Source organism: Drosophila ananassae, chromosome 3L (genome assembly GCF_017639315.1).
Source record: "Drosophila ananassae strain 14024-0371.13 chromosome 3L, ASM1763931v2, whole genome shotgun sequence".
NCBI classification, from domain to species: domain Eukaryota; kingdom Metazoa; phylum Arthropoda; class Insecta; order Diptera; family Drosophilidae; genus Drosophila; species Drosophila ananassae.
The window spans coordinates 4940677-4957720 of record NC_057929.1 but is presented as its reverse complement, the minus strand read 5'-3'; the positions used below and the strand labels follow the sequence as shown (position 1 = coordinate 4957720).

At 46.0% G+C, this 17044-nt stretch overlaps 2 protein-coding genes across 2 annotated transcripts; both read right to left on the bottom strand.

The window, feature by feature from the left end:
- Positions 1–522: 522 nt before the first annotated feature.
- LOC6495648 (leucine-rich repeat-containing protein 4C) lies at positions 523–6640 on the bottom strand. The gene is made up of 7 exons (XM_001959260.4): positions 6189–6640; positions 2180–2362; positions 1773–1916; positions 1503–1707; positions 1252–1437; positions 1000–1155; positions 523–944 (listed from the first exon to the last, which is right to left on the bottom strand). The coding sequence occupies exons 2-7, from the start codon at positions 2357–2359 to the stop codon at positions 799–801; spliced, it is 1017 nt and encodes a 338-aa protein (XP_001959296.1). The 5' UTR covers positions 2360–2362; positions 6189–6640; the 3' UTR covers positions 523–798.
- A 519-nt stretch (positions 6641–7159) lies between these two features.
- On the bottom strand, positions 7160–16713 carry LOC6495647 (maternal protein tudor). Its single transcript, XM_001959259.4, has 8 exons — positions 16210–16713; positions 15572–15943; positions 15003–15506; positions 14105–14944; positions 12969–14035; positions 11852–12910; positions 11585–11784; positions 7160–11523 (listed from the first exon to the last, which is right to left on the bottom strand). The coding sequence occupies exons 2-8, from the start codon at positions 15926–15928 to the stop codon at positions 7985–7987; spliced, it is 7566 nt and encodes a 2521-aa protein (XP_001959295.1). The 5' UTR covers positions 15929–15943; positions 16210–16713; the 3' UTR covers positions 7160–7984.
- Positions 16714–17044: the final 331 nt, after the last annotated feature.

The window sequence follows — 17044 nt, the reverse complement described above, 5'->3', positions numbered from 1 at the left end:
CCAGGAAACAAAATTAATAGGATCTTAAATACTGATTAAAACTATTCACTAGAAATTTACCTTCCGATCGAAATTTATAATTATTATTTGTATTTAATAATGAATTGTGTCTACAATTATTTAGAACCCATACATCACATTTTTTGATAATAAAGGAATCCCCCATTACAGCTACTGTATTTTCTGTAGCATACTTATGGGATGTCTTTTGAATCTATCACAATAATCTTAAAATGGGAAGCACTTGATATATTAGAAGTCTCCCCATCTTCGTTAAACAAAAATAAAATATAAATATTATGAACTATTCTATTTAAGAGTGCTTAAATAAAAGCACCTATGTCCCTTTTAATGGCGCCTTCCTGTTGCAAATGGCCGCTAAGAAATTTATCGATAAAAACTATCAACCACAAAACGAGAGTTGACCAACACTTACAAATGGCCGCCAATTCAAACAGAATACTAAAAAAATACTGCTTGCTGAGCAAGTCCTTTTCAAATGAAATAATCTTACATTTTATGTCCAATTTTATAAATAGAATTTGGTTTTTATTAGAACCTTATATTACTAAGTTTCTTATGTTAAAAAGTAGCTAAGTTTTGGCATTTGAGCAAGGCGTTTTTCTTTGATTGCGTTTCGACAACAGTTGTAGTTTTTGTGTAAAGTTTTTGGTGTGTTTCATTTTGGTAAAAAGTTATAGGATATATTCGCTAGATAGACGGTTGTACTAAGGCGTTAATGGTAGGAAATAAATAACTGGCCACTAAAACTAAACAACTAAATGGCTAACTAGAGTGCTAGGTTCGGGCAATATCACAGTGCAGAGGCTCGTCCTCCGGCTGACGGTTGATGGCATTTCTGGGCGAGATCACGAACGGCTTGCGTTTCTGCATACGTTTCTGGACTCGTTTTCGACGGCATCTCACAAAGCAGTAGAGTACCACTGATAGGAGAAACAATATTAATACTTATTAGATGGAATTTTTTGTTAGACTCACCTAAGAGGACGAAGCACACGCCTCCAAAACAGGCGGCGGCAAAAAGCCACAAGTTTTTCGTCTCCGCCAGCTGCACACTCGTCTGGCAACTGGCGAATGTCGGCGAGTGGATCGTCCGATTGTAGGGCAGTGGACATTCGCGGACGTCGAGCGCCTCTGAAAATGGAATTGCATATTGGTCATGTGCCAAAATTAGCAGCTGCTCCCCACAGCTCCACTGCAGTGGTAGTAGATGGCGAATGCCTCACTTACCCATGCAAACGGGCACGAACTTCGGATTGGCGCCAAGCATCATAATGTGGTTGGTGACCTGCTGGCAGCCGCACTGACTGATCTGCGTCTTGGTCAGATCGATGACCTGCAGGTGACAGAAGTTGGCCAGGCTGTCGACCTGGAAGTTATCCAGAGGATTCTTTGAAGCATTCAGTTGCCAGAGCTCTACAAAAATAGAAATGTCATACAGTGTTTCAACAAATAATGTTAAAATAAATAATTATACTTACTTGGCATTATTCCAAAATCTGGCAGCTCCTTGAGCTCACAATTGGCAATGTTTAGGTACTCGAGAGGAGCCCGAATGGGCTTCTCCAAACCCCGTAGATCGAGGGAAGTCAGCTCATTACTGTCGATATAGAGGTTTCTCAAACGAGGGAGTTGGAACAACTCGAGGGGTATCGTTGTCAGTCCATTACTCGATAGATCTATTTCCTGGGCATGCCGATTATCAAATTAATTAAAATGACAGTTGCTGATTAATTTGATGTGGTTGTTACCTGGAGCGAGGTGAGCGGCTCAAAGGTTCCCGGCTCCACCGATAAAATCATGTTCTCATAGAGCATCAGAAACTTGATGTCTGTGTACTTCTGAAACGAGCTACTTTTCAGCTTCCTGATGCGATTGTATGATAGGTCCAGAACCTACACAAATAGCCAGCAAATTGCTAAATCATTAAATGACAGTTGGAAGTTACGAATGAGTAGGGCTGGGCTGGGCTTCAATGGGGATTGTTCCCAGTTCCCATCCATATGTCCGTACATATGTGGATAAATTCATGTTTGTGGGCAACTTCTTTATTCTTTAATTAAGCTCAATTGGGGGTAAATGTGGCGAGGGTCGAATGACGAATTAAGTTACGAGATCGTAACCCCGCCGTAATCTGCCTCGTCTGCCGTAAACTTACCTCCACCGAGGTCTTGAGGTTTTGGGGAACCTCTTTAAGGTCCAGGTCGTAGCATCGGATTCGCAGGAGTTTCTCAATCCGCCCGTACTTGCACTTGCGGTCATCCTGGAGGACGAATCCCTGGGATAGCAGGCTTTGCAGAATCACTATAAACGTCAGCAGCCGCCAATGCAGCTCCATGCTCTGCCAAAATAAATGGTTTCATTTTAATTTGTATACATATGTGATACTGCCACCCCCACCCAATGAGGGGTATCTAAATGTAAATTTCGGCGATAACTTGTTTATTTTCTCGATTGCAACTAGAACAATAGATTAAGGCGCGTCGCAGCGTTTATTTTCGAATTAGCCATTTACAAGATCATTGCCGAGCGGTGGGGGTCTGGGTTAGTGGGTTTCAATGATGATAGGGGGTGGAATCCGGATCCGGATCCGAAAATCCGAATCTGAAAGCACTCAATCAAGCGCATCTCCCGCACCTTGCAAATGGAATTAGTTGGGATCCAGCCCATATATGCCAGCCAGCGCTCAGATGCAGAAACAACAAGCAAACAAACCAACAAACAAACAAAGCCCCAGGTCTCTGCGTATGAGTGATGCGCATATTACGTATACGTAATAAACAATCAGTGTCATTCGACGGACAACATTCATGAACATCAGAGAAATAAAATACAAAAGATGATTCCGTTTCGTTTTTGGCGGAAATAGTTGCAAGCCCTATAATCAAAATAAAAAAATAAAAAAACCAGCAACCATCCCGAAAATAACTGATTCAGAGTTTTATAGATTCCGCCATTTAATAGAGAAGACTTCTAGGAAACAAGTGTGCGGTGTCTGTTTTCTGGAATATATATAGTATCTTATCGGTCTATATGTATATCTTTTAATTCAACATCAAACAGAATAAAGGGGTGGCAATAAATCAAATAGATATTCCATTAGAATTCCTTTATGGCTTTATTCAAAGTGTCAGAATCACTTTTCACAATTTGCCAAAAACCAAAAGGAAGCGAAGATTCAAATGAAAACAATAATCGATTTGGGGCCAGAAATAGCAATGGTTCAATGTGATTTATACCTTCGAAGAAGTACATATATCTCAACATGATCTGGCCCTGTTCGGCATGCACATTTGGGAAATTGAAATTGAAATGAAAATGAAAATGGCCAGAATCCATTGTTAATGTCTCTGTTACGCCCCATTGAAGGGCGATTAGAAAATTGCACGTTTGCCACGTTGTGATTTAGACTTTGTATCAGCCTTTGCGTGATATTTTGCTTTGTGAAAATATTGAAAATGGAAACTCAACCTCATGAGTAATATTTATCTTGAGTATTGTAATTTTTCTAGGGGTGGGCTCTGGTGACATACGGATTAAAAGTTGCTATCCCAGCTAAAGTATATATTTTTGGCAAGCCAAGCAAAATGATGATTTCGGGCGAAGTCAGGTGTCAGCATATGGCCAAGTTCTATTTACCAGCGAATGATGAACGACGTTTCGAAATCCATCCATAAATTGGCAAATCACTTGAAGCCCATCGAAGTGGCAGAAGTAAGACGCATTGAACCCCCCATTCGTTCGATAAGATCTTTTCCAGTTACAAAGGAAACAAAAGGTTGGTAATCAATTAAAAAAGTTAAAGTTAGTAACCATTAGCTAACATATCTAAAATGATTCATGGTGCCCCTTTTAGCTGGCATGATTCCCCCAATTATTAATTTTCCCCTTTCGGTTTTTAGTCAGCTGGCCTGAAGTGGATTGGCCTTTAACCAAAAATTGTTGCGCTCCACTTGAGAGACACATGCGTTTAGGAACAGTGCTGGACACTAGTCAGGCCCCCAGTAGGGGCATACTTTTGCCACCCAGTGTGCTCCTACCTCTGTCATTAGAGCAGCCTGTCGAATCAGCAAAAAAATGAGGAAAAAAAAAACGAAGCAGAAAAATATCAAACAAGAAAATATTGAAGCTATTTCCACACTTTTTGGGACTGACAGCCACCGCAACAATGGCTATAAATATATTTCATATATTTAAATTAAAATTAAGCCGTAAGGCGAGAGCAAGATGAAGATATAAACAGCGGGGAGCCAACTGCAAACTTATGGCACAAGCTATAATATCGAGGAGATCTCCGAGACCGACGAGACTCCCTTCGTTTCCGCTTTTAATATCAAAAATTTTCTGTTAGGGTAGAAAGCTTAGAATTCAAAGAAATTGGCCATAAAAAGGGCTAATGCCTGGCCAGAATTATCTTCTTATGGAGGAGCAATCTCCCCCCAAGAAATTCATTCGACTTAGCCTTTAGAGGTGGAACGGGTGTGGGTCAGAATTTATGTTTTCCACTTTGGCCGCATTTGTTTCAATATTTATTTATATATTAGGCTCAATCAAGCGGCTGCCACAGACCAGACAAACAATGGGAACTGCGAATGGGATCGGGGGTGGCAGAAATGGGTTACGGATCGGAATGGTCCTCCCGACAATCCCCCCGACACCCACCTCTTGAAGACCAACGGATTGCAGCCTGCCCCTGCCAATATGATTAATATAACGACGAGGGATTATTTATCTGCTCGTTGGGGCCAAGCGATTATGGGGATAACATAAAAAAAAAACCAAAGCAACATGAAATCGAAATCCCCCTTAAAAAATGGCTGGAACCAGAACGAAAAAAAAAACTCGAAATTAGTATCAAATATTTTAATAACATTCTAAACATTTGTGAATGGATTTATGTGCTCTTTGGATAGTTCCTGTCACACATTGTGGGCGTCGCCAGCCGTCCGATATACATAGATATATATAATATATCTTTCGGTGGAGTATCTCACCCCCTCACCTTACCCACCAACAACCAACAGGTGTGTGTGTTGGATCTGGAGGGGCGCTTCAAGATTTATTCACATTTCTCACAAGCACGCTACGCTGATAAAGATTTATTTGTTTTGACTTTTCCCGGTGATGCTGTGAAGAAAGATCTTCTTTTCATTCTGTCGTCATATCTCAGTTACCTCCTCCCCAGATGGCCCCACAGAAATGCCATTGAGCAAGAATCATATTTTTGTTAACAAAACTGAAGGCTTATCAGAGCACGTCAAGTGCTTTGAGTTCCTTATCGAGCTTGCTCCCCTTTCCGCAGTAAGGTTACTATTTTGAAAATTATCACAGCGATGCCAAGTGAAATATAAAAAAAAAACAGAAAAAAATTAATTGAAAAGGCCACTGCAAGAATGGTGGAGGAATGGAAAAAAAAGCCACGTTCATTTATTTCAATTAAATACAATCAAGAAACCATTCTCCCCGCGCGAATGGAGAAACGGAAAACAAAAGAATTCAAGCCAGTAGATTGGAGCCCTAAGCTACAGTTGCACTCATAAAGTATCGGAATGTCGGTGGAGCTATATCGCATTTCCATAACTTTACTTTTGTTTATTTAACTAGAGCTTTCAATACACATAGTAGGGAAGTGTCAGCGGTTCCTAGTAACTTTACTTTGTAGGTTGGTGCACCTGGTACCTTCTTGTGCTGGGTGACTTTTGTGGAACGCAGACTGTAAAAATTAGTCTCCCCCTTTTTGATAAGCATGTGGTCGGGCTCGAGAGTTAATTACTGTATAAACACTTTTGCTTTTTCCCCTTTAGAACCTTTTCTCAAGTATATATAGTGCTTTTCAGTATAAATTTTATTGTATCTTTAAGATATTGTATGGTGTACTCGGAATGCCTTCAATTGCTGTTTCGCCGAGGCGTCGGCCTCCCCTAATTGAAATCAATTTAACTTGGATTCTATCGCATTATGCTTTTCTAGAGTCTTAGAACGGAGACTGGGGCTGGTACTGCTACTGAGTCACATTTCAATGCTAAGTTTCTAGATTAGAAAATTTAATATAAAGAAAACGCAGAGCAGTTGTGCAATCTGCTTGGAATATTACTATTATGTGGCTCTACTTTTGATGATAACCCCTGAGACCTCAAAACTAGAGGAAAATCTAAAATATTACTTACCTCTTACGAATAGAAACTGCTAAAATATAATCCCATTTAGTGTGTCCTCCGGTTATCCTTAAACATTTTTCTTCACTTTCCACAAATCACTTTTTCGACACAAAAAACAAACTTTATTATTTCTTTTTTCGTATTTTTTAAATATTTTATATTTAACATTTAATTCAGGGTATGCTGAGAGCAATTTCACTTCGCACAGACACCCGATTGTACGCCGGGCAATGCGAAAAGGGCGAGCGTTACGGAGCAAACAATATAGCCGGAACCGTTCAATTCAACCGCAGACGTAGAATTGAAACGATCGTTCAGTTTTCTCCCTTTCGGACTCCGACGATTTCCGAGCACTGAGCCCGAAAAACGCTGATAAAGCGAACACAAACATAAACATATGAAGATGACACTGTTGCAGCGGAAAATTCGATGGGAAATTTCGGAAAAGAGCTCTAGAGAGAGAGGCAGCAAAGAGAAAATGCTATGCTCTCCCAAAAATACCGTGATAACAACAGCACCGAATGGAAATTGATACCTCCAGAGATTGAATTGTTTTCGGGGTTTTGACAGCTTCAATGTGGATATTTCTGATTTAGCTGGCTACTCATTCAATTAGCAAATAAATGATAATCGAAATTGATCTCAGATTCCATAATAAAATAATCACGACAGCAAATATGTGTTTTTATATTCGATTCAAGTAAAAAATTAATGAATGATACGATACGACACAGTGGTACCAAGAATAGAGGGCCTAACCCCATGTCATAAATGTGGGCAGACGCTTTAATTCCCTCGTTATCGGCTTGTCACACAGGTATTCTCTCCTTAGCATGTCCATTCTAGATCTTAGATCTAAAAATGCTTTACATTCTGACTGAATTTTAAGGTAACCATAAACCCATAAATCCTCCAGGTTCGAGGCCTAATTGCTACCTGGTAGGAGGACCATCTACCAGGTAGGAAACACCAAGGATTAGTTTACTTTTCATCGCATTTATTGGTTTGCATTTAATATTTTGTTCACAACATGAAAAAGAAATGGTAGAAAAATATGACATCGTGATTAAAGGCTTTCATACATAAGCCTATATTCCAATATCCTTGTGTTTTTAAATTTAGTCTTCGCTTTGCAATATTTGTTGTTTAAATGATAGTAAGGGTAGTAAAATAAAAGAGAAGGTAAATCAAAAACAAATCTTCAGTGTGTTAATCGAGAAAAGAAATTCAAAATTAAGTTAGAATAAAATAAATTATTAACCAGGAGGTTCAGTATTCTCTCCACTTCTCCACTCGCTAGCTTCAACAGCGCTTCGTTGATTATATAAAATTGTTGAGCAAATATATAAATATAAATCGTCCTTTTCCTTTAACTAACTCTGATTCGTTAGTGAAAATTGTATCTAGATCTCAAAGTTTTTTTTTGTATTTTTTTTCCGGTTTTACAAGTATTTTTCGTATGTTTTTTTGAGTTTTTTACTATTTTTTCGTTTTTTTTGTTCGCTTTTTTTCGTTTTTATCATTTTTTTGTGGTGATAATGTTGATTTTCCCTTCCTTTTTCAGTATTCTTTGATTATTTAGAAATAAAAAGTAGCTTTCACTTGGTTTTTCTTGAAAAATCAATGAAGCTTCGTGGCCAATTCAAATCGTGAGGTATCCTCATATATGCCTCCGCCGTTTGAATAAGTTTAACTCGTTTAACTAAATCGATAATACAACGCATGTTTTAGCCAAAAGCTAATCACAATTTCCTCCTGAATTGCCATCCTATTCGTGGATATGTCCCTCGAGTGGCGGAAGAGGATTACTGCTCGTCCTGCAGGCGCAATTTCTCGCTAATGTTGGTGCTCTGGTAGAACAGCCGTACGACATGGGTGCCCTCTCCCTTGATGGCCAGTATCTCCACTTGGAATGTCTCGGAGAAGCGCGTATCGATGAACGTCTGCAGGCGGGCGATGTCGCACTTGGAAATGGTCGCCGCCTCCAGCTCGCAGTGTTTGCTGTAGCGCTCCGGCTTGGCCAGGTCGTCGGGCAGCTGGCGGAACTGCTGGGTCACCGCATTGTTGCCAAAGTCAATGAAGTGCACCTCGCACTTGCCATCCTCCATAACCTTGACGATCTCGGCGCGATAGAAGACCTCGTCCTCGGGGAACTGAGCCACGCACAGAGCCCCCACCTTCAGGTCAGTAAAAACAGGTAGTTCCTGCTCGGCATCCAACAACTTATCAGTCATCTTCTCCAGCGCCGCCACATCACTCTCCATCTGCACGTAGAACGATCTAGGATCGTCGTACTGCACCACAATGCAGTTGTGCAGCTCCGCTTCCAGCGGCTTCTGCACTCCGGCCACCGTGCTGGCCAACTCCTGGGCAAAGTCCTTGTAGTTGAGGCGCAAAACAGCCAACAGAGGTTTCGATTCCTCCTCGTTGGGCTGTGTGGTTATTTGGAAGACCTCGCCGAAGTGCTGCTCGAGCAGCACGGCAAAGGCCTCGTTCAGCTTCTCATCCGGCACATCCTTGGGAATCTCGGTCAGTTGGCAGTGCAGGGCCAAGGCGGGAATGTGACCGATAGCCTGTGGCAGCTTCCAGACCTCTGGCACGGTCATGGTGCTGCCGTAGTCCACCAAGAATACCTCAAAGCTCTTCTTGTCCTTCGACACAGACTTGATGGTGCAGCGATAGAACAAGGCGTCTTCCTGGGAGAAGCACACGCCAATTAGGTCCTTGTCGTTGCTGTCCAAGTGGAGCAGTTCCTCCTTCTTCAATCCCTCCAGCGCCTTCACAATCACATCCAGGTCCGCCGAGTTGTTTTTCAGCTGCACATAGAAGCTCTTGGGGGAGCTGCCGTGCGAGATGATGCACTCGGAGTTCTCGTTCTTCTTCTGAAGGACCTTCAGCTCCGCCTCGATCAGCTTCTTCAACTGATCGTAGATGTTCAGACCCTTCGGGTCCTTGGTTTTCAATCGAACCACTGGCGGACGTGCCGACTTGTCCACATACTCCACCACCACGTTGCCATTGCAGCTGTCCAGCAGCGCATCGAGGGTCACCAGGGCGAGTGTCTTGTTCTTGTCGAAGTCCACGCACGGTTCCATGCTGCAGATCTCGGCCACGGGATGAATGAGAGCAAACTCCTCGGGCAGCTCGTACAGCTTGTCCACCACTGTCTTGTTGCCGTAATCTATCAGCTGGACGCGATACTTATCCCCCAGAATCTCCAGAATGTTGGCGCGATAGAACTCCTTGTCGCAGTCGAACTGGACCACGCACATGTCATTAACCCGGGCCTTCTCCTTCTTGGGCACTAAGTTCCCGTCGTTTAGCTTGTCACAAATGCTGTCCATCAGCGGATCCTTCTCACTGAACTGCAGGTACATCTCAGAGGTGCTCTCCACGTGCGTGATGATCGCCTTGGTGGTGACGGATCCCTCCGCCAGCGACTCCTTGCTGGCCGCCTTTGTTTCCCGCTTTTTGCATAATGGGAGCAGTCGCTCCAGGATGTTTTCCCCGTCCAGGAGAAGATGGATGCTGACATGGTCCTTGTTGGGCTTCAGAAGTTGGGTGGTGAACACCAGCTCGCCTTCGCCAGTTAGTTCGGCGAACTTAGTCTCAGCCTCCGGCGAAAAGGAGACATAATCCTGCGGCAGGCGGAGCGAGCACTTCTTGGAGAGACTCGGCAGATTGGCTATCTCCTCGCTTAGGATCAGGCACTTGGAGGTAGTAGAAGTGTTGCCATAATCAATGAAGAGCACTTCATAACGGGCATCGGGCAGTTGTCTCAGCAGCTGGGCTCGATACAGCAGCTCATCGTCTTCGAAGAGAGCTGCCACAATAGCACCCTTCTCGAAAGTCTCCAGGGGCTTCAGTTTTTCCTCGTTGTCCCTCAAAAACATTTCAATCAGCTCCAGGGCCTTGGAATCCCGCTCCAGCTGGATGTAGAAGTCATTGATGCCATTCACGTGCGAAATGTAGCAGCTGCTGCCACTGACCACGTACTCAAGGGGCTTGGCGTAGCCCTCGTCTATCAGTTTCTTGGCCACATCCTCGCCCTCGATGTACAGCTTCACGTAGCTGACCGTCTGGCTGTCGCCCTGCGACAGGTACTCGTAATGGATAATTTTCGTATACGATTCATTGAAGATTCTGTTGGCGGCATCCACCCAATCGACGGTGTCCTTCGGGCTGATGGGCAGGGCGCAGGGCCGGCAGAACGGATCGATGTGCGTCCACATGCTCTCCCTAACGTCAGTGGTGTCAGTGACGCAGTCGGTGTTGCCAAAGTCGATGAACTGGAGCACCATCAGTTCGGCATCCAGGATCTTGGCACGATACCAGCTCTTGTCCACAGAATACATGGAAATGCACTCAGCCCCATCCACATACACCTTCAGTTGCGGGAGAGAGGGTGAGACTATCTGCAGGTTCTCCTGGAGGCGATGCAGTTTCTCCAACTGATCGATCGGGTGGACGAAGAAGCGGCCGGGATTATCGCAGTGGCTCAGCACTACCTTCTCCATGTCTTTGTAGGGATCCTCTAGAGGGATAGTTGGCTTCTCAGGCTCAGGAATGGGCTCGGGAGCTTTTTCAACAGCAGCTGGCTTGGCGACTGGCTCTGCCACTGGAACTGGGACTGGCTGGACTGCCTTGACCACCGGCTGTGGCTCCACGGGAACTGGAGTGGGCGCCTTTTTCGGACTGCTAGCTGGAGATGAGCTTGGCGATGGAGCAACTGCTGGCTCCGATGGCTTAGGCTTCTTCGGTTCTCGTTCCCTGTCGTTTTGTTGCTTCTTTTTGGGAGAATTCTGTTTGATGTTGCCTCCCTGATCTTTGCGTCCCTTTTCCTCCTCGTCGTCGTCGTGGGTTAGGTCCACCGTTTCGATGTACTCGTAGTTGCGTGACTTGCCCTTCTCCAGCTGCTTGCGCATGTAGTCCAAGTCCTGGCCAGGAATCAGCTTTTCCGCCTTCATCATATCCGTAATGCTCTGTTTGTTCTCCAGGATGATGTCGGCTATGATGTGGGTGCGACGCACCTCAATAGAGGTGACTGTGACCACCTGATCCTGAAGAACTTCAGAGACGCGCGCTTGCAGCTTGGACTCATTGCTGGGACGGCCAAAGGGCAGATTAATCTCGACAGCAAATCCGCTGGCGAACTTGTAGAACTGATCGTCCAATGTCCTCAGATCAGTTCGCTTCACTTCTTCGGTGTTTCCGTAGTCCAAATAGTAGACCTCGATGTTTTCTGCTTTTGAATCCTTGCCAGAGATTCGGGCTCTGTACCAGTTGCCATCGGAGCTGTGGGCGGCGCACACTTGTCCGGCATCGTACTTCCTGAGACGGTCGCCTGGTTGAGAAAAATGGGATTACTTTCTGTCATATTATTGTTTACTTTTGCCTCCAATCACCTTTAGCTTCGTAAAACTCAAACATGTCATCCAAGAGACTCTTCATAACGCCATCAATGGTCTGGGGCTGGACAAAGACGCGGTAGGGCTTTGAGGTGTAGACCACGAGGGCCTTGAAACAGCTCAACACCACGGGGTGGGCGCACACAAAGGCCTTGCGGTCATCTTTGAAGAGGGGCATTACAGGTCGCAAGTGAATACTATTTAAGAAAATGATAAATTTGAATATTTTATATTTTTAGCAACAAAATCTCAAGGCTAACTCACATGTTGTTCTCGCAGACACTCTTAACGTTGAATGCAAACGACTTGCCCTCGTAGAAGTCCTTGAAGCGTCTGGCCAAATCAGGGTTGGACTTTACGAACTTTGTGTCGTCGTAGCTGCACAGGAAGTCCACGTTGTTGCAGTAATCCAGCTGCACTTTGAAGCTTAGCATATCCCGAATGGAGGTGAACTTGCCCCTGATCTGCTGACCAGCCAGGAGGCTAAGACGAACCTCTGGCGCCACCTCAGTGAGGAACTCAGCCTTGACCAACGTGTCCCTCAGAGATGTTCCATTCACAAACATGTTCACCGTGTACGACCTTACGTTATTCTGGCCACTTGAGCTGTGGCTGGTTCTCTCCTTGGAGAGAAACTCGCACTCCACCTTGGCACTGACAGGAACAAACTTCTCCATGCGGTCCACGATGTAGCCTGGTTCGTAGTTGGCCACAACGCTGTGGAAGCTGCAGCGATGGGCCAAGCAGGGGGGATCGGCAAAGCGCTGTTCCAGCTGCCACAAGTCCTCCGAGGTGACGGTGATCAGGTTGCCGGTGTCCACGCAGAAGACTCGATACTTGCGCATCATGTGGTTGCAGGCCACCACCGTGGCTCGCAGAATGGCATTGTCCTTGCGCTGTCGCACCACAACTGTGGAGCCCACCTTCAGCTGAAGAGCCTGGTGCTGCTTCTGGCGGTAGAACTGACGCATCTCGCGCAGCACACCCTCGTACTTGGTGGCGGCAGACTTCAATACCACATAGAACTGGAAGGGCGACACCCACCACGACAGGCTGGCTACCTCCTTGAGCGGAGTCTTAATGTCCTGCAAGCTGTACGGCTTGTCCAACGGGACATACTTCTCGGGCTTGACAGATTCCGAGGCTGTCGAGGCTGCATCGCTCTCCATGCCGCTGGAGCGCTTCGAGCTGACGGTCCCATCCAAGGTAGACTTCTGTCGCTGTGGCTTCTGGGCAAAGCCCTGCGGAGCGTTCTGTGAGCGCTGGTTTGGCGAATTTCGGTTCTGGCCGTCTTGGTTCTTGCGTGGCGATTCGTTGAAGCGTCTGGAACGATGGAGATAGATATAAATAGTTATTTGTGGATTTTGTTATTCATATTCACAGATTTTTGTTCGCTTCCTGCTTTCCGTTTGGAGTCCTGGGCGAATTGGTCTGCGAGCGGCCATTCTGATTGCGATTGCCCTTGCGGGGCGAACTCATTCCACTGGTATAGCTGCCAGTGCTTTGGGTTTCGAAGCTGGAGTCGAGGTTGTGATCGATGCGCTGGGTTGGCTGCTGCTGCTGCTGCCGCTTGCTCTCCTTGGAGCTGGCTGAGGTGGAACTGCGCTTGTCCCAGTCGCCCGAATGCTTGGCATTCTTGGGTGGCTGCTGTTTGGGAGGTTCAACAGATTGGACTGGAGGCGCTTTCTCCCTTGACTGCTGGACCAACGGCAAACGTTCCTCGCTCTCCCCAATGCTGGTGGAGTTCAGAACGTTGCTCTTGTCCAGTTCGGAGGAGACCAGTGACTCTGTACGAGTAACATTTCCGTTAAACTGGCCCTTCTCCAGCGACAGATACTGCTCGAAGGGCATGGACAGTTTGTACAGTTTCTTCATCACATTCAGGTTCTTGGCCAGCAGGTTTACTACGTTCAGGCCGTCCGGTTCGATGCGAAAGACTCGAACGCTAAACGTACGACGGCGAATATTGGACTCCTCGGCCAACATCTCGAACTGGTCGGTGATCTTGTCTTTGCTCAGTTCGCTGTTCTCGAAGCCCTTCAGGCAGCACTTGACGGCCTGTCGCGGCATCTTCAAATGCTTCTCGGCAATGTGGCCGATCAGATGACGTTTCACGTTCTGCTCGTAGCCAAAGTCCACATGGCGGACAATCACAGAGTCATCAACGCGGAGGATCTCCGCTCGGTACCACTCCTGGTCGCATTTAACGATGCACGGAGCACCCAGGACCAGTTGGTCAGGCACTTTTTGGTTTGCATTATAGTAGGAGAACATCTCGTCCATCAGCAGTTCAAACTCTCCGATATTGGACACCTTCTGGACATAAAAGTTGCTAGGAGAGTCAATATATCGAATTTCCACGGCGTCATCGTTTTTAAGGTTCTCAGCTTTGGGGTAGGCCTGACGGGAGTTCTTCAGCTGCCGCAGGAACTCTAGGGTGCTCTTTCCCTAGAAATAATAAAATAATAAGGAACTCATTAGTGGCACTAAGATTGGTTGGATAATCATCCTACTTACTTGCTGGCTTAGGTGGCAGGTCTGCATGGATCCCACGCTTTCCGGTGCCTGCACGGTGAGCTGGAAGCTATTATACAAGGCGGAGTTCTTGAAGATCTGCTTCATGCTCTCGTCGATCGGCTCAATCTCCTTGGTGCCGGCCAACGCGAAACGGAAGGCAAACGGCTTAATCTGAAGCAGCTCAGGGGGTATTTGGTAAATGTCGCTGATGGCCAGCAGCTCCGAGTTGCCGTAGTCGATGTACACGACGCGATAGCGTTGATCGTAAACTGCGCTGATCAGGGCGCGATAGAAGTGTCTGTCCTCCGTGAAACGGGCCACACATGCTGCTCCCACTTCAGGAGATTTGGCCAAGGGCTGCAGGCGCATCCGCTCGATCTGGCCCATCATGGAGTCCAGATCGTTGTCCGAGCTCTTCAACTGCACCCAGAACAAGTGCGGCCCGTTCTCCACATAGCTGACAGACACATCGTAGGTGAGGCCCACCGTTAGGCTGGTACTTCGGAAAGCGGGAATGGTAGGCTGCACAGCTCGCTGGGACAAAGCCATATGCGGCGGTGGCGTAAAACGCGGAGCATAGCTCAGGGGCACGTAGTTTGGCTGCTGGTTTGAGCTTGGCTTAAACGGCAGCAGTGAAAGGGGTGGTGGCATGTTCTGCACCGGTTTGTTCAGTCGTACATTGTAATAGTTGTGGATCGATCGGGGCTGGGACTTGGGCACATAAGGTTGGTTAGCAGCCGGCTCGGCGGGCTGGTAATTGGCACGATTGTAAGGATTTCCCGGCACAAATGCCGTCTTCTGAGTATTGGCCAGGCTTGGGGTTAGCACCTGCACATTTGTCTGCAAAAACAAAGCTTGTTTATTGAAATAGCTTCTGGGAAATGGAGCTATAACATACCACATTGGATAGAGGCAGCTGTTTAGTCGAAAAGTCAGCTGCTTCCGTATTCAGGGGCCGTGGGGGCGTGACGTTCACAGAACGCTGGGCATCCAGGCGAGCGGCCAAGGATCTGCGAGAAGCTAACTGCTCCCTGGCTATGTCCATTGGTGTCTTTGTGCCCTGGATGCTGTTGTTGTTCTTCTCCTCGGGGGTGGACTGCGGCACATCCTTCCACAGCTTCTTGCAATGGTCCATCATGAGCTGGTTGGCCAGTGCGGCGCCAATATGTTTCTGCTGAACCAAGAACTCGCTTAGCTCGAAATCGTTCCAGCGCACTCGGGCGAACTTCTGGCCACAGATCTGCGTCGGATCGATGTCGATGTGGACGGTCTGGTTGACGATCAGCTTCTGGACCACTGCTAGATCGGACTGATCCCACTCGGCACAAATGCCGAGGACTATGTACTGCGTGCAGAGCAGTGGAAGGTTCTGTAGCAGCTTTGGCTGTTTGGGGAACATTAACTGGGATGGAGAAAAGAGGTAATGGATTAGTTTTGATCCTTATTCTTGTGGCTTGTATAACTCACATCATGGCTATCTACCATGCGCTTGAATCCGTAGTCTAGGTACTCGATTTCAGTGCGCATCTTCGTGCCCTCCAGTTCGGCACTCACCACCCGGGTACGCATATACTCCAGATCCCCAGGAGCGGGTCCATTTGTTCTCTTGAAGACACAGAAAGTGCCAGGCGTGAGCAACGCCTGCTGGCGCTCCACAGACCAGCTTGGCTCGATGGCGAAGCATGTGGGCAGCACCTGCTCGATCCGCTTGCTAACTAAGAAGGCGGCATCTCTGTTGACCTGGCCGTATATCTTCAGGTACGGGCCAACGTGATCCAGGTGTGTGATGTACAGATCCACCTTTGATGGGCTCTGCCCGTTCATGGTTACAAATTTTCGCTAAAACACAACAAAATTTCAAAAAATTTGTTAGAAAAAAAAAAAGCGAAAGCAGCGTCACGACGCCAAACACAGGAAGCTTTTATGAGGAAAATGAACCGTTAGTCAAAAAGTGTGGCAGCCCTGGAACTTAACTGACAAATTCCTTGACAGCCACATGCACTTTCATGGAACCAAAAACGACACATCTGTGTGAGTTGGCTCAGTGTTTTCTTTCAATTTTCGTGCTAAGACAAGAAGCTATTAAGAAATTCCAATCTACTTACGTTTTGTCGTCGTCGTTGTCCAGACTTAAAGCGAAACTCTGAAATAACGCCCTGCGCGCCCCACTTTACTTGTTGGCTATCTCTTCCCTGTTATTTAATTCTATTTGCTTTGCGGACGGTCGTTCTGGGGGTAGAGTGTGGCACAGTTTATCGTTAAATGGCTGCGGGGGCCCTTTCAGGTTACTCTATTAAATGGAAGAAAGTCTTTCGATTGCTAGTGATGTTGAAAATCGCGATGCATACACGTCTATGTGTGCAGGTGCAGCGATTTTTGTAGTTTCGGGGGTTTCAGTCTTTTGAATTTCTTGGGGGTGCTCAAAGGAAGCGGGCCTGCTCGGCAAGGCTCCACCCGTATTGGCTGTGAGCCGTGGTAGTTAAATCGTAGTATAAGAAGCAATTAATTAGACGCGAAATGAATGTGAAATCAGAAAGTACCACTGCGACCAACTTTTCCACAACGACGACGACAGTGCTGCCAGCTTGGCAATTTACAAGCTTTTTTACAGCTAGAAACAACACTAGAATTCAGTGTTGAAAAGTCCCCGATTCTGTTAAAATTTCTCTGTTGCTAACATATTCTGTTAAGCACATACCAACTTAGGTTATGTTTCGCCAACCGCGCAAAAAATTAAAAAGAGGAAAAATAGTAATATTTTTAATATATTAGGGTCCTTTAATTAATTTTTAAATTTTAATTTGTTATGAAGCTGCAACATTTTCCTGATGGGTCCCCTTTATAATGTTCAAAATCCATGGATACCCCAATGTGACCCACTGCGAAGGCTATATCTTGGCCAACTTCCATCCGATTCTCGAGCGGAATACCTTAAACGAT